This window comes from Anomaloglossus baeobatrachus, chromosome 3 (genome assembly GCF_048569485.1).
Source record: "Anomaloglossus baeobatrachus isolate aAnoBae1 chromosome 3, aAnoBae1.hap1, whole genome shotgun sequence".
NCBI lineage: Eukaryota > Metazoa > Chordata > Amphibia > Anura > Aromobatidae > Anomaloglossus > Anomaloglossus baeobatrachus.
This window is the reverse complement of record NC_134355.1, coordinates 329,435,600-329,458,447: the sequence shown is the minus strand read 5'-3', so window position 1 is coordinate 329,458,447 and position 22,848 is coordinate 329,435,600. Positions and strand designations below refer to the sequence as shown.

The window sequence follows — 22,848 nt, the reverse complement described above, 5'->3', positions numbered from 1 at the left end:
GGGTCTGATATTCTCAGACTAGGGAGGTCCACTGTTATTGGACACTCCGCAGCCTAAAAATAGCAGGCCGCAGCCGCCCCAGAAGTGGCGCATCAATTAGACGTGCCAATCCTGGCGCTTCGCCCCAACTCATCCCGTTGCCCTGGTGCGGTGGCAAACGGGGTAATATATGGGGTTGATGCCAGATGTGTAATGTCACCTGACATCAAGCCCTGGGGTTCGTGATGTCAGGCGTCTATCAGATACCTGACATCACCAACCCAGTCAGTAAGAAATAGACAACAAAAAAGTTTTATTTGAAAAAAAACACTCCCCACATTCCCTCCTTCACCAATTTATTGACAAGAACAATCAAATCCTGGTCCGGCGTAAACCAATAAGGGGGGGGTGTCCCACGGCGATCCATACCATAGTCAATGTCCCAGTCCATGAAGAACAGAATGTTCCCCATTGGCTGGAAGAGCAATGCAGTGACCTGAGCTAACATCAATGGGTCAGCCCAGGTCACTGCAGGGCATGACAAGTGCTGCTGTCAGGAGGTTAGATGAGATCATTACCTGCTGTGATAATCTCCTGCATTCCTGCCATCAGCGCTGTCACTGCCTTCTATGCCCGCCGTGTTGTCAGCAGTATCGCAAGAGCCTGTGATGTCATCGCTAGTGACAGTCTCGGGCCGCTCGCGAGATGGGCATAGACAGCAGTGACCGCGGTGACATCAGGAGGCAGGAGATCGTCACAGCAGGTAATGATCTCATCTCACCTCCTAACAGCAGCGCTCGGCATCCCCGCGGCTGCACGCACTGCTGTGTGTCAGTGTCTGCCAGCGCTGCAGCGTGACAAGCTGCCGATACTGCGGGCAGACACTGACACACTGCAGAGCTGGCAGCGGCGGGGCCGGAGCGGGACGCCACAAGGAAGTGCTTCTGTGCGGCGTCCAGGGAGTGTGACGTCTGTGTTTATTCTGCTCCGCTTCCTCTTCTGTCATAATGACATCACTTCCTGCAAAACCGCAGGCAGCGATATACATTACCGCAGGTAAATCGCGGCATATACCACACATCATTTGCTTCCTGCGGTATACCCCCGGAATTTCGCGATTACATTACAGTGAATGGAGTGAAATTCCGGGGGTATACCGCAGGTACCTGCGGAAAAGATTTGTTAACCAAAACAAAGGACCAGAGATCCATATCTGTCTAAACTTTAAGCAGCGCAGATCCCACCATATTACTCATATATAGAACCAAACAAGGTGTTTCTGCAAGTAAGAATTTATCAATAATTCATACAATATCCATCATGATTAGAAAAAGTATCAAATTTTATTCAATCATATTTGGAATACAATATTATTTTATTTTATTAAATGCTGGTGTACACAGAGTTTAAAAGAAACCCTACCCCATAAAACCATACAAAGAAAAAACTGGTGCGTTGTGGAACAGCCAAAGTATCAATAATTCATATATCATACATCCATATAAGTTCCTGGCTGTAGATGAGCAAGGGCGCATCCAATGATTGCCCACAGCTATAATAGAGTGCCACTATAGCTCAAAAAATTGAGTACTAAACCTGCAGTTTGCATCTCATATTGCGGCCAAATCTATAATCCATAACCATATAGGTGGAAGCAATAGTAGGATTAAGCTATTTTCCAGTTGACAAAATAATACATTAATTAAGGGAAACAGATCACAGTGTTCAAATACAATATATATACATAGTTATTGTACCCAGATGGCGGACCACAACGCCCAGCACCTCAATGAAATAACTGGTGCGTTATAGAACAGCCATAGTATCAATAATTCACATATCATATATATATATAGATTCCTGGGTATAGATAAACAAGGACACATCCAATGATTATCCGCAAAGCCTTATATCAAGGGCAAACCACCTCCATTAAGATTGACGAAGCGAGAGGCGAAACGCGCGTCGAGGTGCTGGGCGTTGTGGTCCGCCATCTGGGTATACAAATTATGGCTCCTTGAATTACTCTAATCTTAATGGAGGTGGTTTGCCCTTGATATAAGGCTTTGCGGATAATCATTGGATGTGTCCTTGTTTATCTATACCCAGGAATCTATATATATATATATATGATATGTGAATTATTGATACTATGGCTGTTCTATAACGCACCAGTTATTTCATTGAGGTGCTGGGCGTTGTGGTCCGCCATCTGGGTACAATAACTATGTATATATATTGTATTTGAACACTGTGATCTGTTTCCCTTAATTAATGTATTATTTTGTCAACTGGAAAATAGCTTAATCCTACTATTGCTTCCACCTATATGGTTATGGATTATAGATTTGGCCGCAATATGAAATGCAAACTGCAGGTTTAGTACTCAATTTTTTGAGCTATAGTGGCACTCTATTATAGCTGTGGGCAATCATTGGATGCGCCCTTGCTCATCTACACCCAGGAACTTATATGGATGTATGATATATGAATTATTGATACTATGGCTGTTCCACAACGCACCAGTTTTTTCTTTGTATGGTTTTATGGGGTAGGGTTTCTTTTAAACTCTGTGTACACCAGCATTTAATAAAATAAAATAATATTGTATTCCAAATATGATTGAATAAAATTTGATACTTTTTCTAATCATGATGGATATTGTATGAATTATTGATAAATTCTTACTTTCAGAAACACCTGCGGAAAAGAATTGACATGCACATTTTCTCGAGAAATTTTCTCAAGAAAATCTTCACAAAGAATTTTCTTGAAAAAAAACGCAGCGTGTGCACAGCTATTTTTTTTCCCCATAGGTTTTGCTGGGAAATGTCTGCAGAAAGATTTCAAAGATTTGTCAAGAAATTTCTGCAGCAAAACCGCGGGTAAATCCGCGGGTAAAACGGCCTAGTGCACACATAGCCTTAGACACATTGTCTGCAGCAATTCCGTGGAAAATCCGCGGCAAAATCTGCGGTAAATCTGCAGCATGCGCACAGGGCCTTAAGGAGGATTTGTAACTAACTAGTTGCACATGGGTGAGGACCAACATTTACTCTAGAAGGTGTATTTAAGATTAGAGTTTGGATACATGAATTTAAATATGAGTAAGGATCCTTGCTGATCTGAAACGAGCCACATGCTCTACTTTTTATATTTTTCCTTATTTATTATGACTTTTTTATGAACATGTGAAATAAATTATTTTGTTATTCTACTTGGATTTCTGGATACCTCTTGCCTCTTGGACATTAGTACAATGTCAAAACCACCATCAGTATATGAATACAGCATCAGAACTACCGTCAGTACATGAATGCAGTGCCAAAACCAATGTCAGTATATGATTATAGCCTCATCAGTACCAGAATGCAGATCAGACTATTAGTACCAGAATGAATGACAAGATTAAGGACAGAAATTGGCACCATATTAAAATATGTAAAGTAGACTACACCCTATAAATAGATGAATTTCCAACAAGAGGACCAAGTGAAGTCCTGGTCATTTAGCGACCAACAATCGTCAAGAAACAATCAGAAACAATTCCTTGCAAAAATATTAAATATTTATTCAATAAGATTAGAGCAAGAAGTAATATACAAGTTTATCAAAAAATCAATTTACAAAGATCAGGTCTTTACAGGGTGTCCATGAAATCAAATCATAAAGGGCCAACACAACACACATGGCAATTGGATGAACAGATGTTAAAAGGTCATCAGAGAACACTTACTTTATAATTTCTAAATGTAATGCAAATGCAGATAAATTATCAGAATGTGAGACCATAATGGAGAATCACACTTGTCCCACATACGGGTGCAAAACACAGCTTCTACTGTATGTATCCATAGTATATTCCTTTTGTTCCTGCTGAGGTACAAACAAACTCAGCTAAATGGGTACTTCCAAGAAGGTACTCCCACATAATATGCTTAGCGAAAAATAATAAAGCTTATGAAAAGCACCCCTATAGAGCAGTGATTACTCATCCATGGTGGTTGGATTACTTAAGAAAAACGTGCCCCGACGCGCACGTTTCGATGTCTTCTTCGGGGGGCCGTGCAGTACCGGAATGCAGCACCAGAACCACTCAGTACCAGAATGCAGCACCAGAACCACTCAGTACAGGAATGTAGCATCAGAGCCACCATCACTTTATAATGCAGCAGCAAAGCCACCGTCACCATAAGAATGCAGTGTCACAGAATGCAGCACCAGAACCACTGTTGGTTCATGAGTGCAGTGCCAGAGCCACTGTCAGTACACGAATGCAGCATCAAAACCACCATCAATTTATGAATGCAGCTCCAGAACTATAGTTAGTACATGAATATATCACCAGAACCACCATCCGTAAATTAATGCAGCATCAGAACCACCGTTGCTATATAAATGCAGCATCAGGGCTACCGTGTTTTTCCAAAAATAAGACACTGTCTTATATTTTTTTTGCCCCCCAAAACAGCACTAGGGCTTATTTTTGGAGGAGGTCTTATTCTTGGAGTAACACGGTTGGGGGTAAGTTTACCCCCTAAAAAAAGCAGGACCCCCCCCTCACTTCCCAGGAGACTCATACTCACCAGACCAGGACGTCTGCGTGGTTCCCAGGTCCTCCTGTGATCTCCGGTCGGTGTTGCACGCCGTCCTACCCTGCTGCTAGCTGACACACACAGCAGATCGCAGGCACACACAGCAGATCACACACACAGCAAATCACACACGCACACACACACAGCAGATCACACAGCAGATCGCAGGTACACACAGCCGATCACAGATACACACATCCGATCGCAGACACACACACACCACAGATAGCAGATATACACAGCAGATCACACACAGCAGATCGCAGGCACACACAGCCATCACAGATACACACATCCGATCGCAGGCACACACAGCCGATCGCATGCACACACAGCCAATCACAGATACACACAGCCGATCACAGGCACTCACAGCCGATCACAGATACACACAGCCGAACGCAGACACACACAGCCGATCGCAGAAAAACACAGCCGATCGCAGACACACACACAGCCGATTGCAGACACACACACACACACACATCATATCACATCCAGCACTTACGGCAGCAGGGAATGAAAGCAAGTCACGTGTCCGGCCGCAGGTCCTGTTGGTTGCGCTCCACTGCACTGCCTCTCAGGATTCTCCCGGCAAGAAGAGATCGGTGTCACTGGATGAGGTGAGTGTGTATGCGATCCGATGTGTGTGCGATCCGATGTTTGTGTGTGAGATTTGATGTTTGCATGCGATCTGACTGTGTGTGCGATCCGATGTTTGTGTGTGTGTGTGTGTGTGTATGTGTGTGTGTGTGTGTGTGTGTGTGTGAGCTGATGTGTGCGGGTGTGTGATCACTGCAGGTCCTGCCGCTCAGTGTCGGGTCAGTGTAATTGCCAGGTGCCGCTGTGTATAATGAAGTGTCCTGTAGTATCTGTAACTTTTTTAGCTGCACGGACACTTCATTATTGATCCGCGACTAGGGCTTATTTTTGGGGGAGGGCTTATATTTAAGCCTTTCTCCGAAAATGCTGAAAATCCCTGCTAGGGCTTATTTTTGGGGGAGGTCTTATTTTTGGAAAAACACGGTACCTTCAGTACCAGAATGCAACACTAGAAGCACTGTCAGTACAAGAATGCAATGCCAAAACCACTGTCACTATATGAATGCAGTGCAAGAACCAACGTCAGTACATAAATGCAGCACCACTGTTGATACATGTATACAGCCTCAAGCATAGTGCAGTGATCAATTGTAACGTCATGTCCATAAATGTATTGCTTGAACCTACAATTTACAACATGTTCTTAACAATGGTAAGGAGATACTGGGAGTTGTTGTTACCAGCCATCATCAGACAGTGGATCATACAAGAACCACATTACTAATGATATGTAGTCAGTATCACAAATAAACATTTACATCCATGTACCTTTTATAGGTGGCATCTTCTCTGATTGAAGTAATTCCCATCCCTTTTGTCTGCATATATTTCAGATGCCATGATGAGAGCTCTTCTCTGCAGACTTCCCTTTTCTCCATCTTTAGCAGCACTTCCCGACGTTGTGCCCTTAAAAATAAAAGTATAATTATACTGCGCCATAAATAAATATATCTCCCATGCTGCACCCCTGAATAAATAATTGCTCCTCACTGTACTTCCTGCACAAAATATCTCCCTCACACACTGCCACTCTCCATAATATAGTTCTTTCCATAATGTCCCCCCACAAAGCTGTTCTCTCTAAATTTCCCCTTACACCGAGTCTCTCCATACTGTCACCCCTACCCCCAAACTGCCCCATTCAAAATATTCCCCTCACATTGCCCCTATTAACAAACCCCTCTTCCCCATATTGTGGCTTGTCAGTACCCCAACCCTCCTCTGCTCCCCCTCCCATCCAGATAATTACACATTTAATCTTTTAGCTCCTCCACAGAGTGCTTACCGCAGCCAGCCATGTCATATTCCTCTGCAACGTCAGCAGCAGCATGATGTCATCAACGTGCTCATCTCATCATGCTGCTGCACATCGGAGCTGGGGGTGATGGGCACTCCTCTGCCCCAGTCTTAGCATCACAGGGTTCAAATATATTCTCATCTTTCAATTGAATATAGGAAGAAGGCAGGAACGTCTGCAGGACAGGTCCGTGGGCCACAGCAAATCCTCTGGCGGTCTGCATGCGATCTGCAGGCTGCTTGGTCTGATTTAGTACATGGTTATACCAAGTTGTCTACAGACAATTGTTAGCACTTGACCCCAATAACCATTAAATCTGCAGCTAGGTTTATAGGCAAAAATCCCCTTTAATTTGCCTGGAATCAGAAATGAATTTTAATTTGATATTTTTGGAATTAAAAAATCCCCAATAAACCAGCGCTGATAAGAGGTTTTTTTTGTTAATATTTTATACTTTTTTATTGCTATCCTTGTTTTAGACACAGATTTATTCAAAACAATTCACACAATAGAAAAAGAGAAAGACAAAAAAAGAGAAAATACACCACATATGGTAGAAATAAATAAATAAAATAAAGAATAAGTAATTAATAGTGCAGCAAACAGATACCAGGTGTCTGGTTGCAGTACCCCGGCCGGTAGTATAGCAATTATTAAATCTAGTATAGTGTATTAAGTGATGTTTCAAGGCATATGATATTTAATGCCAATTGAAAATATCACTGCAACATGATTTTTCGGATAACTGGAGAAATTTTTTTTCATCCATAAGCACAAAATGTTTTAATAGAGGCTTAATATATTATAAGCAGCAATTTCAGTGTTCCAAGTGCCTTTAAATGAAGTTGAAGATACTGCACTTCAAGATTGTAGTCAGGATGAGGTAGAGCCCCAGCTCATTGAGTATTCCAATAGGAGTTTACCTGCAGTCAAGTTCAGGCATCAAGCTTCCACATACTGGGTGACTGCACGATACTTTCTCTTCCTAGAGATATAAAGTCATTTCCATGCAGGAGTCTCCTATTTGCGCTCCTACGGTCAAGTTCAGACATCAACCTCCATAAGCTGGGTAACTGTACGGAACTTTCTCCTCCTCTGCAGGCTGCTTGGTCTGATTTAGTACATGATCCTTGAGGAAGGGGACTGGCAACACCCCCGAAACGCGCATCGGATTGGACATTTGCTCAGCTTACCCTGCGAGGTGCCGATAATCTAGCAGCCTCTCTCCCCCTTGTGAATATCCAGCCCTGTATGTGGCGAACGCCCGGGCTGTCACTAAAGGAGCAGGAGAAGCTGCGTGCCTGATTCAACTACCATCCTGTGAACTAGCACGGAATAGTGCTGTGTGGCTCTGCTCCGTTTAAACTAGGAGCGCAAATAGGAGTCCCTATCACGGAAACTACTCTATATCTCCAGGAGGAGAAAGTTCCGTACAGTTACCCAGCTTATGGAGGTTGATGTCTGAACTTGACCGTAGGAGCGCAAATCGGAGACTCCTGCATGGAAATGACTTTATATCTCTAGGAGGGGAAAGTATCGTGCAGTCACCCAGTATGTGGAAGCTTGATGCCTGAACTTGACTGCAAGTAAACTCCTATTGGAACACTTAATGAGCTGGGGCTCTACCTCATCCTGACTACAATCTTGAAGTGCAGTATCTTCAACTTCATTTAAAGGCACTTGGAACACTGAAATTGCTGCTTATAATATATTAAGCCTCTATTAAAAACTTTTGTGCTTATGGATTGAAAAAAAATTTCTCCAGGTATCTGAAAAATCATGTTGCAGTGATATTTTCAATTGGCATTAAATATCATATGCCTTGAAACATCACTTAATACACTATACTAGATTTAATAATTGCTATACTACCGGCCGGGGTACTGCAACCAGACACCTGGTATCTGTTTGCTGCACTATTAATTACTTATTCTTTATTTTATTTATTTATTTCTACCATATGTGATGTATTTTCTCTTTTTTTCTCTTTTTCTCTTTTTCTATTGTGTGAATTGTTTTGAATAAATCTGTGTCTAAAACAAGGATAGCAATAAAAAGTATAAAATATTAACAAAAAAACCTCTTATCAGCGCTGGTTTATTGGGGATTTTTTGATTTAGTAAATGGACTGTTTGTTCATAAAGGGGAGTCCTGATAACTTATATTATATTTTTGATATTCCTTTTGTGGTCTTATGAGATAACTCTTTTATATAATATCTAGTACTAAAATGCAAAATTGGGTAGTACTCCCAAGTTATTAAGAACAGTCTAAGTTATCATTTAGTCATAGTTTGCATCTGAAATCTACTACCAAATCTTCTGATTAGCTATGTGGTCCACCAGGAGGTGCACCACCCACCATCTTTTTCTTTCAGGTCTCTCCAACAATCAGTAACTGTATGGTAATCCCTTTTTTCTATTCTTGCAAAAGATGAAATTTGATTTTGTATTAGTGACCAGCTGTAGTTGTCATTCCAGAATTCCTCAGGCTCTGTTCTAATATGTAGTCTGTCAGGTCAAAATGTTTTCATTAGACCTGTTTTAGACAGAGGACATCTGTAACCAGGTTTTCACTACCTAAACCTGAGAGCAACATAATGTTGAGACAAAGTCTCTGATTCCCAGATAAATCACTTACTGGGCTGCTTGCTGTAGTTTTGATAAAATTACTGTTTTGTCAGCAGGAGATTATTACTAAACCTGTTGCAATATAGTTCTCCATATTCAAGAGTTATGAATAAGCATCCCCCTCCCCTGATTGGCATCTTTTTGTGTACACTGTGCATAGGCGGAAAGCCACCAATCAGTGGTGTGGGTGTGGTTATACAGAGCTCAGAAGCTTGTATATCTGCAGCAGATAAAACACTCTTAATATCAAAACTGCAGCAAGCAGCCCAGTAAGCAACACTTCCCTAGATCTGGGCTCTTTCACCTACATCGAGCTGTCAGATGGGATAGAAAATAACTGCTCACGTATTCCCTTAAATCAGGGGTGGGGAACCTTTTTTCAGTCGGGGGCCATTTGGAAATTTCTACTAACCTTCGGGGGCCGCACAAAATTATCAATGTGAAAATGACCCTGCTATATTTGGTCTAACAATTAATTAACTTACCCCTACTGTGGCAGCCGGAGCTGTTTCTCTTTGGTGCGGCTGTGATGTTTGATGATACTAATTATGTTTCTTCTCACCGCTGCTTTTCCAGGTTTGTCTCGGTCTGGAGCACAGCCATCTCTTTGTGATAAGATTGGTAAATCATATACATCACATAAACACTGTATATACATCACAGGAGACGCTGGAGGCACATATAACACATAGGAGACACTGGGACTGCTGTATATACATCACATGAGACACTTGGGGCACATATATCACATAGGAGACACTAGGACTGCTGTATATACATCACAGGAGACACTGGGGGCACATACATCACACAAGGGGCTGGGGACATAAATATGCTCCCAGCCCCTCCTGTGATGTATATTCCCCCAGTCCCTCCTGTGATGTATATTCCCCCAGTCCCTCCTGTGATGTATATTCCCCCAGTCCCTCCTGTGATGTATATTCCCCCAGTCCCTCCAGTGATGTATATGCCCCCAGCCTTCCTGTGATGTATGTGCCCCCAGCACCTCTTGTGATGTATATGCCCCCAGCTCCTCTTGTGATGTATATCCCACCAGCCCCCCCTGTGATGTATATCCCCCCAGCCCCCCTGTGATGTACATCCCCCAGCCCCTCCTGTGATGTATATGCCCCCAGCCCCTCCTGTGATGTATAAGTCACAGGAGACACTGAGGACATGCACATCACAAGAGGGGCTGGTGACATGCACATCACAAGAGGGGCTCGGGCGCAGGCGCCACACAAGAGGGGCTGGGGCGCAGGCGCCACACAAGAGGGGCTGGGGCGCAGGCACCACACAAGAGGGGCACAGATATCACTTGCGGAGCTCTGAGATCAGTGGGGGGAGGAGGTACACACAAACCTGGGGTGATACACAGCATTGGGGGGCACACAGCACTGAGGGGAGGGGGGCCACAAAGCACTGGACAGGGCACACAGCAGCAGAGGGATGGCGCTGGGCACACAGCAGCGCCGGACTCACAGCACCGGAGAGCAGGCACCGGACACGTAGCTCAAAGGGCCGGGGGCGGGCACGTAGCTCAGAGGGCCGGGGGGCGGGCACGTAGCTCAGGGAGCCGGGGGGCGGGCACGTAGCTCAGGGGGCCGGGGGGCGGGCATGCAGCTCAGAGGGCTGGGGGGCGGGCACGCAGCTCAGAGGGCAGAGGGCGGGCAACGCAGAGCACTAAACCCGCCCACAAAGTAAGTCCCTCTCTCGCTGGCACTGGCCAGCGGGAGAACGCATTGGTAGTAAGCACAGCAGCACATGTGTGGATTTAAAAGGCCGGCGGCCCACAAGATGGCGGTGGCGGCTCGAGCACTGCCGCACCTGGGAATCTGCCCGGGGGCCGCATAAAAGGGCATGGCGGGCCGTATACTGCCCGCGGGCCGGAGGTTCCCCACCCCTGCCTTAAATAATGACTTGATGCCTACAGAAACTTGATGGAATGAAACAATAAACACCAAAATGCAACTGTTTCCAGACATTGATTTTCCATACTTATCCTGACGCTTCCCTATTAAGACCACCTATCGTCTGTCCCAGTGCACTGATTCTTATTGGCTGGCCTGCATAAAAGCAGGAACAACTAAGCCACCTGGAAAAGAGCCCTGGAAATTACCTCTGGAAATGTACCAGTTATGTGGACATTCTTGGAGGGAGCTGGAAGAACAGCAGGGGGAAATTACTACTGGAAATATACCCATTACATGTACATTCTGAGTGAGAACCGGAAGACCAGTAGGGGGTGTAACGTTGCGCCCTGCAACGTGGGGGTTCCACTCGCTTGCAGCGGTGTGAGGTAGCTTCAACAACACACGTACACAGTCTCTTCATAGAAATTCCGGCAGTTTATTTAAAAACACTCAGCATAAACTGCCCTCAAACATAAACAATAAGTCCATAATGGAAGTTTTAGCAACTTCCCCACTCTCTGGCTCCTGCCAGCGTACAACTCTAGCCAAGGTTCCTTCCAGCACCCAGGGCCCTCTGCAGACCACTGTCTGTCTCTCCTCCTGGAGAGATTCGGCCCTACAGCCCTGGCCTGGCTTGGCTGCACTCACCTCAGACTCAATATCAGAGCCTTGTGTTCAGCCTCCACACAGGCTGATACACCCAGAGCTCCCGGCTCTGCTCTCACCTGTTTCCAGTCCACACACTGGACGTCTGGAGCTAGTCTCTATCTAGACTGCCCTAGACACACACTCAGAGCTCCCTGCTCTCACTTGTTTCCAGTCCACACACTGGATGTCTGGAGCTAGTCTCTATCTAGACTGCCCTAGACACACACTCCACCTAGGTTCAGAGACAGGATTGCTTTAACCCCTGGAGCCACACCCACAGGTGGTAAGGAGTGTGTAATCAGCATCACACACCCTTCCATGGCTCTGCATGTAATGCAATCCTGTGGAACCACAGGTCCCAGCCAACTTCACATTGCAGAGCACCCATGCTTCTGCAAAACATACCGGCCCTTTGTTATACAGCCGGTTGATACGTCACAGGGGGAATTACCTCTGGAAATGTACCCATTACATGGACATTCTGAGAGGGAACCAGAAGAACAGCAGGGGGGAATTACCACTGGAAATTTACCCATTACGTGGACATTCTGAGAGGGAACCAGAAGAACAGCAGGGGAAAATTACCACTGCAAATGTACCCATTACGTGGACATTCTGAGAGGGAACCAGAAGAACAGCAGGGGGGAATTACCACTGGAAATGTACCCATTACGTGTACATTCTGAGCGGGAACTGGAAGAAAAGCAGGGGGGAATTACCACTGGAAATGTACCCATTACGTGTACATTCTGAGGGGAAAATAGAAAAACATCGGGGGAATTACCACTGGAAAGATAGCCATTATGTATACATTCTGAGAGGGAACCGGAAGAATAGCAAGGGAAAATTACCACTGGAAATGTACCAATTACGTGGACATTCTGAGAGGGAACCAGAAGAACAGCAGGGGGGAATTACCACTGGAAATGTACCCATTACGTGGACATTCTGAGCGGGAACTGGAAGAAAAGCAGGGGGGAATTACCACTGGAAATGTACCCATTACGTGTACATTCTGAGGGGAAAATAGAAAAACATCGGGGGAATTACCACTGGAAAGATAGCCATTATGTATACATTCTGAGAGGGAACCGGAAGAATAGCAAGGGAAAATTACCACTGGAAATGTAACCATTACGTGCACATTCTGAGAGGGAACCGGAAGAACAGCAGGGGGGAATTACCACTGGAAAGAGAGCCATTATGTATACATTCTGAGAGGGAACCAGAAGAGCAACAGGGGAATCCAGTTTTAGAGCATGTGTGCACGTTGCGTCGTGTCACTGCAGAAAATTCTTCAGTGATTTGACCGCACATGTGCGCTTCAAATCACTGCATAAACACTGCATAATGGATGCAGTGTTTCTGCAGAAAAAATGCCGATTTCATGCTCTCTGGATGCTGGCTCTACCATAGACAGAGTGGGAGCAGCATCCAAAGCGCACCAAAGAAGTGACATGATGTTTTTTTGAACGCAGTGATTTTGCCAAATTTTTGACACTCAAATCGCTGCGTTCAAAAAAGCATCGTGCGCACGGATTATGCACAATCTTCATAGATTGTGCAGGGGACGCAGGACGCATGCAGTTACGCTGCAGTGCTAGACGCAGCATAAATGCATGCAATACCTACATGTGCGCACACAGCCTTAAAAAGTGTTTTGTTTTTGACTGATCTAAAAGTGAAAATTAATACGATTTACTTGGAACAAAAAAAAAAGTAATTTGGCACTTCAAAAAGCCGATTCATAAGTATTTTCTCTGTTGACGACTTTTTGAAGATGGTCAGGTGTTCTAGTGGTTGGAACAGGAGGGAGTGTTGGAGCAGTTCACATTTTACATTCTTGTCGGTAACCTTCCCATCACTCACAATGTGTGAATAATGAGTATACAAACATCAAGAAGAAGAAAACCAGTGTCACCAGGTGTACACACATAATGGTATCCTCGTCCACATTATGTCACAGAAGCACTGATACAATTAATCAGTGTAAAAGCCCTAATGCGTATGTCTTCATTTAGCAAAGAAAATGGGGTGCTTGGTGTCTGTTTGAAGTGCGCTTCCTTTGTGCAGCTTATTGGGCTGTTGGAAGGTTACAGGTTAAGGTCTATTGAGGAAGTGACTATGAACAATCGTTTCAGACAATAATGCTAATAATAATAAATCTCTAGATCGCTATGAAGCTCCATGGATTTCAGATGGGCCATCTGCTGAATTGTGCTGTTCACTTATTCTATAATAGTATCTGTATCATTTGATTCCACTCAATCGCAGAGGACAAGTAGCTGACTAAATTGCTGTAACCTAGTATCGTCTCATCTTTCACCATTTATACCTGGAGAATAATAGGAATGTAAAATAACATTCATGTTTTGTGGTGTTCATTATGTCGGCTCTAATTAAATGGATCACCCTAATGTTTACAGCGACTTTGTGAAGGAAGCACTTGTATTCTTTCAATGAAACATAATGGTGTTAGCAGAGCCTGAATGATATGATGGTAAAAGCAAAACAGCTATCTCCTTTACAAATTGCGTGTTTTCAACCAGTAAATTGCAAATTTTTAAGCTCAAAGTAACTGCCTAGATCCAGATATTTAGGAATGAGGTACTTTAGCGCAATGGTTAGTCAGCTATTACTTATCTGTTTGTTTTACTTAATGCTTGGTACAATTACAAGCTGTAATAATATGTATGATTCACCAATGTGACCTCGATGGGGGAGGGGGCAGCCAGCCATCTATGCTTATGGGGATGTTTAACTTTAACTTTTCCCTCTGATGACAGTGGTTGGAAAAAGAAGTGTTGGACAGTAGAAATTCAACAATCCTGACCCTAATGGCCTGAGACTAGATAAGATGTCTCCAAGGTTGTTTGGCAGTGGCTTAAGGTGGCTTTACACACTGCAACATCGCAAACGACATCGCTGTAACGTCACCGGTTTTGTGATGTAATAGCGACCTCCCCAGCGACATTGCAGTGTGTGAAACACATCAGCGACCTGGCCCCTGCTGTGAAGTTGCTGATCGCTACAAATAGTTCAGGACCATTCTTAGGTCCTTTGTTTCCCGCTGTGCAGCAAAGTCTCAGTGTGTAAAGGGGACTTAAAACACTGGAAACGAGTGATGTGTCACAATATCTGTCAATCACTATTCTCTGTCAGTCGGTCTCTCCCTCTCGGTCTCTATTCTCTCTCTGTCGGTCCGTCACTATCTCTGTCCCTCTCTCACAGTCTGTCGGTCATTTTCCCCTCCTCTCTCATACTCACCGATCCCCGCCGCGGCGCTGCACGGCATTCACACTGCTGCGGCAGCTTTTCCTATTTTGAAAAAGCCGGCCGCTCATTAAACAATTTCGTATTCCCTGCTTTACCCGCCCACAGGCGCCTATGATTGGTTGCAGTGAGACACGCCCCCACGCTGAGTGACAGGTGTCTCACTGCACCCAATCACAGCAGCCGGTGGGCGTGTCTATACTGTGCAGTGAAATAAATAATTATTTAAAAAAAACGGTGTGCGGTCCCCCCAGGGCAAATCGGGAAGAGGCGGGTACAGTCCCAGAACTGTTGCATATAATATATGCGGCAATTCTGGGCGGCTGCTGACTGATATTGTTAGGCTGGGGGGCTCCCCATAACGTGGAGCTCCCCATCCTGAGAATACCAGCCTTCAGCCGTATGGCTTTATCTGGCTGGTATTAAAATTGGGGGGGACCGCACACCGTTTTTTTTTAATTATTTAATTATTTATGTCACTGCACAGTATAGACACGCCCACCGGCTGCTGTGATTGGGTGCAGTGAGACACCTGTCACTCAGCGTGGGGGCGTGTCTCACTGCAACCAATCATAGGCGCCTGTGGGCAGGGAAAGTAGGGAATACGAAATTGTTTAATGAGCGGCCGGCTTTTTCAAAATAGTAAAAGCCGCCGCAGAAGTGTGAATGCCGTGCAGCGCCGCGCCGGGGATTGGTGAGTATGAGAGAGGAGGGGAAAATGACCGACAGACTGTGAGAGAGGGACAGAGATAGTGACGGACCGACAGATAGAGAATAGAGACTGAGAGGGAGAGACCGACTGACAGAGAATAGTGATTGACAGATATTGTGACACATCACTCGTTTCCAGTGTTTGACTAGCTAGGTCGTTCTGCAGGTCCGGATCGCTGTTGCGTCGTTGGCTAGGTTTGCCTGTTTGACAGCTCACCAGAGACTCACCAGAGACTTTGTAGCGATCCCGGCCAGGTTGGGATCGCTGGTAGGATCACTGAAAGTCTCAGTGTGTAAAGGGGTCTTTAGGGTCCGTTTACACTGGCCAACCTGGGGTCCAGTTACATGGGCCGACCTGGGGCACTAAATAAATGCCAGTCAGCTGTTTGCTGATTTATTTAGCAGTCATTTACTAGCGAGTTTATACAGATTGATCATGGTAAGGCTGGTTTCACATTAGCGGTATTCTGCCACAATGCCGGATCCGGCACAAATGCGGTACAGTGCAATACAGTTCAATGGAATCGCGGCAAGGTAAGGTCACATGCGATCACATGCGGCCGCATGTGACCGCATGTTTTACTTACCTTGCCACGATTCCATTGAACTTTATTGAACTGTACCGCATTTGTGCCGGATCCGGCATTGTGGCAGAATACCGCTAATGTGAAACCAGCCTAACTGATGCACACTGAGGAATCTGTATTAGGCCACGCTCACATCAGCGGTATGTTGCCGCAAAACCGGTTCCGTCACAAATGCGTTTCAGTTCAGTTTATTTCTAATGGAATCGCGGCAAGATGCGGTCACATGCGGTTGCGTGCGTCATACACAAGTGCATGTGACCGCATCTTGCTGTGATTCCATTGGAAATGAATGGAACAGAAACGCATTTGTGACGGATCCAGTTTTGCGGCAAAATACCGCTGATGTGAGGTGAGCCTTACAGAGTTTATTGTACATAGGTTGCTGACTGGTCGGATGCATGTCTCTGTTCTCCGGTACCGGGTGCCTCCTCTTTCGGCCATTTTTGTCCCTCTTCTTCTGAAGCCTGGTTGCATGACCCATCCCATGTCATCCACACTAGCCAGCATTGAAGTCCCGTGCATCATTGCTCAGAAGACTTTTTTTTTTATTTAATAATGTGTAAACTTTATAGTACGTTTCATTTTGCAGATGTTACCTTATAATATGTAATTGCAGGACATGTAAAGTTAAAATACTCTGTTTCTGCAGGTGACAGATATTGCTGATGCCATGATCCTAAAGCAACTTTTTGAAAATCTCTTTCAAAATGGAGTTGTAGTTGTAGCAACATCCAACAGACCGCCAGAAGGTAACTGTATTTATATGCAAATAATGCTTAATTCTGCAATTTGATTTTTTTTTTGTGGAGTACTAAAATATGCACATGAAGTCCATAACCAAGAAATAACACTTTAACTAAATTTTCCTTTTCTTACAAATTAGAAGAAGTGTAAATGTTTGTATATTAGGATAGCACTGTACTGTGAAGTGATAACGAAGTGGCTTACTGAACAAAATATTGAAATGTTGGGGTAAAAAGAGAAGGTGTTGTCAAGACACCTTCTTTTTCAATAACTGAAAAAATTTAAAGTATTAATGTTTTAATGTTTTGTTTAAATATTATTTGTTTTTAATTGAGCAAAATATAAAAAAAATAATTTAAAAAGTTTGATATTTTCCACTCTTAAACACTAGGGGGAGCAGCTGCTGAAATCCAACTGTAGAACTAGCTGACATTACAACTGCAGTAAAAGTGGGCAGAATCTGCTCTCATATGTGGGATGTTACACCTCCCCCTCCCGGTCTGAGTGTTTCCAAAAGGAGAAGGGAAGACAAAGTTTAGGGACACAGTGCGGAGCCATTTTGTTGGTGACCAAAAAGTGATCCTAATATGTCTAAAGTGTCACCAAGGACAGCTGGCATAGTGCTCCACTGTATACTGTGCCCCACTGTATACTCTGCCCCATATTGCTGTGCCCCATATACTGTGCCGCCATATTGCTGTGCCAACATATTGCTGTGCCACCATATTGCTGTGGCCCCATATAATGTGCCACAATATTTCTGTGCCCCATATACTGTGCCACCATATTGCTGTGCTGCCATATTGCTGTGGCACCATATTGCTGTGCCCCATATACTGTGCCGCCCTATCGCTGTGCCACCATATCGCTGTGCCACCATATCGCTGTGCCACCATATCGCTGTGCCACCATATCGCTGTGCCGCCATATTGCTGTGCAGCCATATTCCTGTGCAGCCATATTCCTGTGCCACCATATACTGTGCCAGCATATTGCTGTGGCTCCATATGCTGTACCCCCATATTGCTATGCCACCATATTGCTGTGACGCTTTATACTGTGCGCCATATACTGTGCCACCATATTGCAGTGGTGCCATATACTGTGACATCATATTGCTGTGCCGCCATATTGCTGTGTCGCCATATGCTACATAGGTTGAAAAAAGACCTAGGTTCATTTAGTTCAACCTTCCGCCACCAATTATACTTTTTGTCATTACGTCATTTATGACCAACAATGTTGTGTGTACTGAGGAAATTATCCAGCCCTTCTTTAAAAGCTGTTATAATATCTGCCATTACTACCTCTTGTGGTAGGGCATTCCACAGTCTGACTGCTCTAACTGTAAAGAACCCTTTCCCATTTAGCTGTTGGAATCGCCTTTCTTCCACTCGCAGTGAGTGCCCCCTGGTCCTTAACTTATTTCTTCCAGAGACAATACTATGTACCAGTCCTTTATATTGACCACACATGTATTTATACATATAAATGAGATCTCCTCTGAGACGTCTTTTTTCTAAGCTAAACATATCTAATTTTTTCAACCTGTCATCATATGGGAGGCCTTCCATTCCTTGTAGTAGTCTAGTTGCCTGCCTTTGAACTGACTCTAACTTCTGAATGTCCTTTTTAAAATGTGGAGCCCAAAACTGGTTCCCATATTCCAGATGTGGCCTTACAAGTGATTTATAGAGGGGTAACAATACGTTGGGATCACGGGATCTAATCTCTCTTTTTATACACCCTAAAATCTTGTTTGCTTTAGCAGCTGCTGCTTGACATTGAGTGCTGCTGCTCAGCTTATTTGTACTAAAAATACCCAAGTCCTTCTCCTGTTCTGTAGTCCCGAGTTTACTTCCATTTAATGTATACACAGCTATAGGATTGCCGCGTCCTAGGTGCATTACTCTACATTTATCAACATTAAATTTTATTTGCTGTGACCCCATATTGCTGTGCCCCCATATTGCTGTGTCGCCTTATTCTGTGCAGCCATATTGCTGTGCAGCCATATTCCTATGTCCCATAAACTCTGCCCCCTTATACTGGGCCCTATATAATGTGCTCTGAGAGGAGGAACTGCTGAGACACCAGGCTGACGAGAAGCTGCCGGCTGGGATCAGAGGTCAGAGGTGACATGCAGCGAGGAGGGGCGATCTGCAGCCTGAGCCCGGCATTGCACTACAGGTATCACCGCTCCTCTCCTGTCAGTCTGGTGTCTGTTCCTCTCATCAGCGATCACAGCACAGAGCAGTGAGGAGCTGCTAGGAGCGGAGGCCTGAGGTGAGCACATGCAAGCAGGGGGAGCGTGTCCAGCTCACAGCAGGGAGCTCTCACTGTTAAGTATAGGGTCGGACAGGGCCGTATTTGCCACTAGGCACCCGTGGTCCTGTGCCTAGGGCGGCACGTTGCGGGGGGCGGCACTTTCTGGCAGCAAAAAAAAAAAAAAATAATTTTTTTTTTTTTTACATCCCCGCCCCCCGTCCCTCCCTCCGTTACACTCGGCTGTGTTCCGGGGGGGGGTTGGGAGGGAGGAGAGGCGCACTTTTGCTGTCTATTTAAATACATGGAGGGCGCCAGGCATAGTGAGCTGACTAACCCCGGAAGTTCCATGGCCTGCACTTCCAGGGTCAGAGGCACGCGGGCGCGACAATCAGCTCACTGCCCCGTGCTGCAGCGTCCAATCCTGCAGATGACACACGCCGCGGAGGAGGACGCGTCTGCAGCTGGAGCAAGCCAGAAGAGGAGCCAGCCAGAGCAGGGCGGCGAGCACCGGAGCAGGTAAGGCAGAGCCTAGAATGTATGGGCACCTTACAGGTTAGTTGATGATCGTTGCAAATTGCGATGCCTCTTTTTGTCCACTGTAATCATGCAAGGGGAGGCTGGGGGGAGAGAGGCTGAGGCTGGGGGAGGCTGGGAAGAGAGGGAGGCTGGGAAGAGAGAGAGGCTGGGGGGAGGCTGGGAAGAGAGAGAGGCTGGGGTGAGGCTGGGAAGAGAGAGAGGCTGGGGGGAGGCTGGGAAGAGAGAGAGGCTGGGGGGAGGCTGGGAAGAGAGAGAGAGGCTGAGGCTGGGAAGAGAGAGACTGAGACTGGGGAGAGGCTGGGAAGAGAGGCTGAGGCTGGGGGGAGTCTGGGAAGAGAGTGAGGCTGGGAAGACAGAGAGGCTTAGGCTGGGGGGAGGCTGGGAAGAGAGAGAGAGGCTGAGGCTGGGAAGACAGAGGCTTAGGCTGGGGGGAGGCTGGGAAGAGAGAGAGGCTGAGGCTGGGAAGAGAGGCTGAGGCTGGGGGGAGAGAGGCTGAGGCTGGGGGGAGAGAGAGGCTAAGGCTGGGGGGAGAGAGAGGCTGGGGGAGAGAGAGGCTGAGGCTGGTGGGGAGAGAGAGGCTGAAGCTGGGGGGGAGGCTGGGAGAAGAGGCTGATTCTGGGGGAGTCTGGGAGGGGGGGGCTGATGCTGAGGGAGGCTGGGAGGGGGAGGGGGAGGCTTGGAGGAGGGAAGCTGATGCTGAGGGAGACTTGGAGGAGGGAGGCTGAGGGAGGCTGAGGCTGGGGGAGGCTGGGAGGAGGGAGGCTGAGGCTGGGGGAGGCTGGGAGGAGAGAGGATGATGCTGGGGGAGGCTGGGAGGGGGAAGGTGAGGCTTGGAGGAGGGAGGCTGATGCTGAGGGAGGCTGGGAGGAGGGAGGCTGATGCTGGGGGAGGCTGGGAGGGGGAAGGTGAGGCTTGGAGGAGGGAGGCTGATGCTGAGGGAGGCTGGGAGGAGGGAGGCTGATGCTGGGGGAAGCTGGGAGGGTGAGGCTTGGAGGAGGGAAGCTGATGCTGAGGGAGGCTTGGAGGAGGGAGGCTGATGCTGAGGGAGGAGGGAGGCTGATGCTGAGGGAGGAGGGAGGCTGATGCTGGGGGAGGCTGGGAGGAGGAAGGCTGATGCTGGGGGAGGCTGGGAGGAGGGAGGCTGATGCTGGGGGAGGCTGGGAGGAAGAGAGGCTGATGCTGGGGGAGGCTGGGAGGAGGGAGGCTGATGCTGGGGGAGGCTGGGAGGAGGGAGGCTGAGGCTGGGAGGAGGGAGGCTGATGCTGGGGGAGGCTGGGAGGAGGGAGGCTGATGCTGGGGGAGGCAGGGAGGAGGGAGGCTGATGCTTGGGGAGGTTGGGAGGCTGAGGCTGGGAGGAGGGAGGCTGAAGCTGGGGGAGGCTGGGAGGAGGGAGGCCGAGGCTGGGGGAGGCTGGGAGGAGGGAGGCTGGGAGGAGAGAGGCTGATACTGGGAGGGGGAAGGTGAGGCTTGGAGGAGGGAGGCTGATGCTGGGGGAGGCTGGGAGGAGGAAGGCTGATGCTGGGGGAGGCTGGGAGGAGGGAGGCTGATGCTGGGGGAGGCTGGGAGGAGGGAGGCTGATGCTGGGGGAGGCTGGGAGGAGGGAGGCTGATGCTGGGGGAGGCTGGGAGGAGGGAGGCTGATGCTGGGGGAGGCTGGGAGGAGGGAGGCTGGGGGAGGCTGGGAGGAGGGAGGCTGATGCTGGGGGAGGCTGGGAGGAGGGAGGCTGAGGCTGGGAGGAGGGAGGCTGGGAGGGGGAAGGTGAGGCTTGGAGGAGGGAGGCTGATGCTGGGGGAGGCTGGGAGGAGGGAGGCTGGGAGGGGGAAGGTGAGGCTTGGAGGAGGGAGGCTGATGCTGGGGGAGGCTGGGAGGAGGGAGGCTGATGCTGGGAGGAGGGAGGCTGATGCTGGGGTAAGCTGGGAGCAGGGAGGCTGATGCTGGGGGAGGCTGGGAGGAGAGAGGCTGATGCTGGAGGAGGCTGATGCTGGGGGAGGCTGGGAGGAGAGAGGCTGATGCTGGAGGAGGCTGGGAGGAGAGAGGCTGATGCTGGAGGAGGCTGATGCTGGGGGAGGCTGGGAGGAGAGAGGCTGATGCTGGAGGAGGCTGATGCTGGGGGAGGCTGGGAGGAGAGAGGCTGATGCTGGGGGAGACTGGGAGGAGAGAGGCTGATGCTGGAGGAGGCTCATGCTGGGGGAGGCTGGGAGGAGAGAGGCTGATGCTGGGGTAAGCTGGGAGCAGGGAGTCTGATGCTGAGGGAGGCTGGGGGGAGAGAGGCTGATGCTGGGGGAGGCTGGGGGGAGAGAGGCTGATGCTGGGGGAGGCTGGGGGGAGAGAGGCTGATGCTGGGGGAGAGGCTGCTGGTGAAGGCGGGGAGAGCGGCTGCTGCTGGGGGAATGGGAGAGACAGAGGATAAGGGTTGAGGGATAGAGCAATGACAGTATCGATGGGGGGGAGTGTAAGGACTCAGAATAAGAGGGGGGCAGCATTGGGAGCTCATTATGGAGAAGGGGCAGCATGTGTGGGCTCAGTATGGAGTGGAACAATGTAGGGGAGTCAATATCAAGAGTGGGGTAGTGTGTGTGTGTGTGTGTGTGTGTGTGTGTGTGTGTGTGTCAGCATAAGCGCTAGTGTGGTGGTCTTAGTATGATGAATGGGGCAGCATGGAGGTGTCATTATGGAAAAGAGGAAGGCAGCATTAGGAGCTCATGGAGAGGGGCAGCATGCATGGGACACTGTCAGGAGGGGGCAGCATGCATGGGACACTGTCAGGAGGGGCAGCATGCATGGGACACTGTGAGGAGGGAGCAGCATGCATGGGACACTGTGGAGGGAGCAGCATGCATGGGACACTGTGAGGAGGGAGCAGCATGCATGGGACACTGTCAGGAGGGGGCAGCATGCATGGGACACTGTCAGGAGGGGGCAGCATGCATGGGACACTGTCAGGAGGGGGCAGCATGCATGGGACACTGTCAGGAGGGTGCAGCATGCATGGGACACTGTGAGGAGGGAGCAGCATGCATGGGACACTGTGAGGAGGGGGCAGCATGCATGGGACACTGTCAG

At 47.6% G+C, this 22,848-nt stretch overlaps 1 protein-coding gene across 1 annotated transcript in view; it reads left to right on the top strand.

Moving 5' to 3' along the window:
* AFG1L (AFG1 like ATPase) overlaps positions 1-22,848 on the top strand; it is a 172,858-nt gene that overhangs the window by 70,634 nt on the left and 79,376 nt on the right. The window contains exon 6 of the mRNA XM_075340067.1: positions 16,886-16,985. Within this exon, the coding sequence (XP_075196182.1) occupies positions 16,886-16,985 (100 nt within the window). The remainder of the gene's footprint in view (positions 1-16,885; positions 16,986-22,848) is intronic.